Source organism: Myotis brandtii, unplaced genomic scaffold (genome assembly GCF_000412655.1).
Source record: "Myotis brandtii unplaced genomic scaffold, ASM41265v1 scaffold959, whole genome shotgun sequence".
Taxonomy (NCBI): domain Eukaryota; kingdom Metazoa; phylum Chordata; class Mammalia; order Chiroptera; family Vespertilionidae; genus Myotis; species Myotis brandtii.
The window spans coordinates 280,190-284,750 of record NW_005371966.1 but is presented as its reverse complement, the minus strand read 5'-3'; the positions used below and the strand labels follow the sequence as shown (position 1 = coordinate 284,750).

At 60.5% G+C, this 4,561-nt stretch overlaps 1 protein-coding gene across 1 annotated transcript in view; it reads left to right on the top strand.

Moving 5' to 3' along the window:
• FLNA (filamin A, alpha) overlaps window positions 1-4,561 on the top strand; it is a 26,361-nt gene that overhangs the window by 2,154 nt on the left and 19,646 nt on the right. The window contains exons 4-10 of the mRNA XM_014533242.1: window positions 1,675-1,941; window positions 2,058-2,155; window positions 2,275-2,422; window positions 2,943-3,061; window positions 3,656-3,733; window positions 3,822-3,984; window positions 4,088-4,288. Of these exons, the coding sequence (XP_014388728.1) occupies window positions 1,675-1,941; window positions 2,058-2,155; window positions 2,275-2,422; window positions 2,943-3,061; window positions 3,656-3,733; window positions 3,822-3,984; window positions 4,088-4,288 (1,074 nt within the window). The remainder of the gene's footprint in view (window positions 1-1,674; window positions 1,942-2,057; window positions 2,156-2,274; window positions 2,423-2,942; window positions 3,062-3,655; window positions 3,734-3,821; window positions 3,985-4,087; window positions 4,289-4,561) is intronic.

Below are 4,561 nucleotides of genomic sequence, written 5' to 3'. Positions count from 1 at the left end.
AAAGGGGGTGGGAGGGGGCGGGGCCATCCAACCAGGCAGTCTCCCAATGAAGCCCGGCCCTTCCCTCTTTTCTGAGGGGGATGGGGAGGGCCTAGGCCTGCCTCCTATGGACCAGGGGGCGGGCCCAGCCTGACCCACCAGGGCTGATGAGCTTGGCCTTGTGTGTCCCCTCCTGGGTCTCAGTGGGCCTCAGGCCTCATTAGGGCTCTTCTGCTGGACCCAGGACTCTGGGGATGGGGGCCTCATGGGAAGCCCTGGCTGGTCCTGTGCATTTGGTCTTCTCTGACCCTTCCAGTCACCGCTAGCCTGAAGCCCCCTCTCCACTTTCCCACCATTTGGGGACAGTGCAAGCCAGTGGTGCAGGACTCTGACCAATCAGTCTGGGGACAGAGAGGCCACTCTGCTCTGAGCGGCTCAGCTGGTCCTCAGGGTGCTGCCTATTGGACTCAGAGGCCACCCGCCATTGATCACCCTTTGGTGACATCCATTCCCTTCTCCCCACCCCCAAGTTGACTCACTAGACAAGTATTTTCTCTTGATTGGGGGTTGGGTAGGTTGGAGACAGCAGGGATTTCAAAGATGAGCTCTTAGAAAGCTTGGCCTTTCTCTGGGCCCAACTCCCAGCCCCTCACCCCTTGAAGCCAAGACCCACAAGGGCCTTGGGTGGGTCCCACAGCCCAGAGGGGTTCCCATGGTGACAGGGTGCAGGGTGCCCGCCCTAACCACTTCCCCTGTGGTTAGCTTGGTGGCCACCCGCCCACAGCCCAGCAGCCCGTTAGGTGGCAAGGAGGGCAGGCAGCAGCCGGTTGGGCTCTGCTGAGGCAGCGGGATCAAGGACCCCACCCATGGCCTCTGCTACCCCAGTTCTCAAGCTGGGCCCTCGGCGTCCAACCCAGTCTCAGTGGCTCTGCCCTCCTCCTCGGGCTGGGTGAGGGGGCCCCCAGAATGTGCCTTGCTCATCCTCCTGCTGGGCCCCAGTGAGTCACGGCCCATTGCCATTGGGCTCCCGACCCCTCCCCTGTGCCAGGACCTTGCCTGACTCCCAGCTTGGTCCTGCAGGGGGTGGGGGACACTAAGGAAGTGCAGGGTGGGGCTTGCACCCTCCACCCCAAGAGGAGGCCTTGCCCAAACTCAGGCCTTGCCCAACATCTCTACTTCCCTTGCCTCCTGCCACCCACCTTGGGGAAGCAGTTGTATTTCCCAACTGCCCCACCCACCAGCCTTCCTCTTCCCCTTCCTCAGCCCCGGTCAGGGGCCCCAGCATCCAGGCCCACTAGGGCCGCGCTGTTCCTACTGCTTGTTGCCTGGAAACCCGTGGAGATGAGTGATGGGCCCCTGCTTGCGTTGCTACAGAGCACTCATCCTGCTCACTCCAGGGCCCCTCCCCTGGCCCTGTCTGCAGCCTGCAGCTGTCGTCAGTCCTTCCTCTTGTCCCCCAGGGCTTCCCGCAACACCCCCTAACTACACTCATCTCCCCCCAAAAGTTTTCTTCCCTCTGAAACCACCTACACCCCCTCCGGGGCCTTCTCCCTCCATGGGGTTCCCTGTGCTGCCATGCTCTCCACTGCCTGGGAGCCACCTGACACCCTGTGTGTGCACCCTCCCCACACGCAAGCCCGTGTGTGCACACGTGCACAGGGACACTTGGGTGGGCCCCCTGCTGTCCAACACCCCCACTCTTTTCCCTCACAGACAGCAAGGCCATCGTGGATGGGAACCTGAAGCTGATCTTGGGCCTCATCTGGACCCTGATTCTGCACTACTCCATCTCCATGCCTATGTGGGATGAGGAGGAGGATGAAGAAGCTAAGAAGCAAACGCCCAAGCAGAGGCTCCTGGGCTGGATCCAGAACAAGCTGCCGCAGCTGCCCATCACCAACTTCAGTCGGGACTGGCAGAGTGGCAGAGCCCTAGGCGCCCTTGTTGATAGCTGCGCCCCGGGTAAGGAGTGTGGGAGTGGGAGGCGAGGGGCTGGAGCTGGGGCTGTGAGTAAGACAGTGGATACGGCCTGCAGGGGAGCCCGGCGGACCCCAGACTCAGTCATCCTTGTTCCGCAGGCCTGTGTCCTGACTGGGATTCCTGGGACGCCAGCAAGCCTGTGAACAATGCGCGGGAAGCCATGCAGCAGGCCGATGACTGGCTGGGCATCCCGCAGGTACAACTCTGCCTGGACGTCCAGCGCTGTCCAGGGGCCAAGTCCCAGGGGGAGTGGGGTCCTATCCCTGGAACCCGAGGCCTGGAGGCCAAATGGCTCTTGTCTTTTGACTGTGACAGGTGATCACCCCCGAGGAGATCGTGGACCCCAATGTGGACGAACACTCCGTCATGACCTACCTGTCCCAGTTCCCCAAGGCCAAGCTGAAGCCAGGGGCTCCCCTGAGACCCAAACTGAACCCAAAGAAAGCCCGAGCCTACGGGCCAGGTGAGGGAGACGGGGCCTGCGCACTGGCCTCCCTGTGGGACAGTGTCCTTTCAGAATGTGGAGGTCCCTGGGGATCTTCAGGGACATGGCAACTAGGTTCTCAAATGCCCCCTGAGAGTCAGACAGGCATGAGTCGGAGCTGGTCCAAACTGGCCACTTGTGACTAGCCGTCCATCCAAGGTGGGACCTGTTCAAGGAGGGAGCACCCAGCCACTTTCCTGTAAGTGGAGACCAAACCCGGCCAGGGTATCACGCAGGAGCAAGGGCCCAGGCAAATCCAAGTGAGAGTTCCAGAAAACAGGCCCAGGCCTGTCTCACAGTAAAGGTACAGCTGGGGCCCAAGGCCAGGCTCCATGCACCGGTGTTCACGCTGAACTGACTCAGCCAGTTCTGAGTGTTCCACTGGGACGGCGGGGAGAGGGCTGAGCTGTGGAAGGAGATGCTACTGAAGGATGATGGGGGAGGGGGAAGGCCGTGCATGGCCCTAGCAGCCAGCCATGCCTTTCTCCTCCCTTGGCAGGCATCGAGCCCACAGGCAATATGGTGAAGAAGCGGGCAGAGTTTACTGTGGAGACCAGAAGTGCCGGCCAGGGAGAGGTGCTGGTGTACGTGGAGGACCCAGCTGGACACCAAGAGGAGGTAGGGCCACCTTCAGGCAGGGCAGGGCACTGCAGTGCCTCCATTTAAAGGGGCTGCTCTTGCCCTGACCATGGGGGCTGCTCTTGCCCTGACCGGTTTGGCTCAGTGGATAGAACGTCAGCCTGTGGACTGAAGGGTCCCAGGTTCGATTCCGGTCAAGGGCATGTACCTTGGTTGCGGGCACATCCCCAGTAGGGGGTGTGCAGGAGGCAGCTGATCGATGTTTCTCTCTCATCGATGTTTCTAACTCTCTATCCCTCTCCTCCCTTCCTCTCTGTAAAAAATCAATAAAATATATAATAAATAAATAACGGGGCTGCTCTTGCCTGGCCGGCCAGCGTGGCTCACTGGTTGAGCATTGACCTATGAACCAGGAGATCATGGTTCGATTCCCGGTCAGGGCACATGCTCGGGTTGCGGGCTTGGTCCCCAGTGTGGGGTGGCAGGAGGCAGCCAACCAATGATTCTCTCTCATCACTGATGTTTCTATTTTTCTCTCCCTGTCCTTTCCTCTCTCTGGAATCAATAAAAGTATATTTAAAAAAATAAAGGGGCTGGTCTTAGCAAAGGCTCATGGGCTCCTTGTTACCACAGGCCAAAGTGACTGCCAATAACGACAAGAACCGGACCTTCTCTGTCTGGTATGTCCCCGAGGTGACGGGGACTCACAAGGTGAGCCCTCAGCCTGTGGGGAGGCTGGTGGCAGGGACAGTGGCTGTGGGGCCCCGACCCTCTCACAGCCTGCCCCTTCTGGAAACAGGTCACCGTGCTCTTTGCTGGCCAGCATATCGCCAAGAGCCCCTTTGAGGTGTATGTGGACAAGTCCCAGGGTGACGCCAGCAAGGTGACTGCTCAGGGCCCCGGCCTGGAGCCCAGCGGCAACATCGCCAACAAGACCACCTACTTTGAGATCTTCACAGCAGGTGAGAGGAGGCTGCTGAGCAGGCGGTTCTGGGGTGGCGGAGTGTTGCTGGGGTCCGGGCGCAGCCTGGAGGCTCTGGGAGCTAAGCTGGTACTTTGTGACAGGAGCTGGCTCAGGGGACGTAGAGGTCACGATCCAGGACCCTACCGGACAGAAGGGCACTGTGGAGCCTCAGCTGGAGGCCAGAGGCGACAGCACCTATCGCTGCAGCTACCAGCCCACCATGGAGGGTGTTCACACCGTACACGTCACCTTCGCTGGCGTGCCTATCCCTCGAAGCCCCTACACTGTTACTATTGGCCAAGGTAGGCTGGTCCCGGCCACCTACGTCCCCCATTGCTGGGGCCTCCCATGGGACGGTCGGTTGGAGGGTCCCACTCCAGCCCTCCCCACCCTGGCACCCGGGGTCTCTGCTTCCACTGTCGGGGTGAGCTCTCTTTCCTCCCCCGCTGGGGCCCTTCTTCCTGTTCCTCTCGCCCTTTCCATCTCTCTTTCTCTTCACGCTTTCACCTTCGGAAGAACTTGCTCGAGCTGTCTAGAATCCTGCTGCTCTCTGCTCTGCCCACAGGGTCAACGGT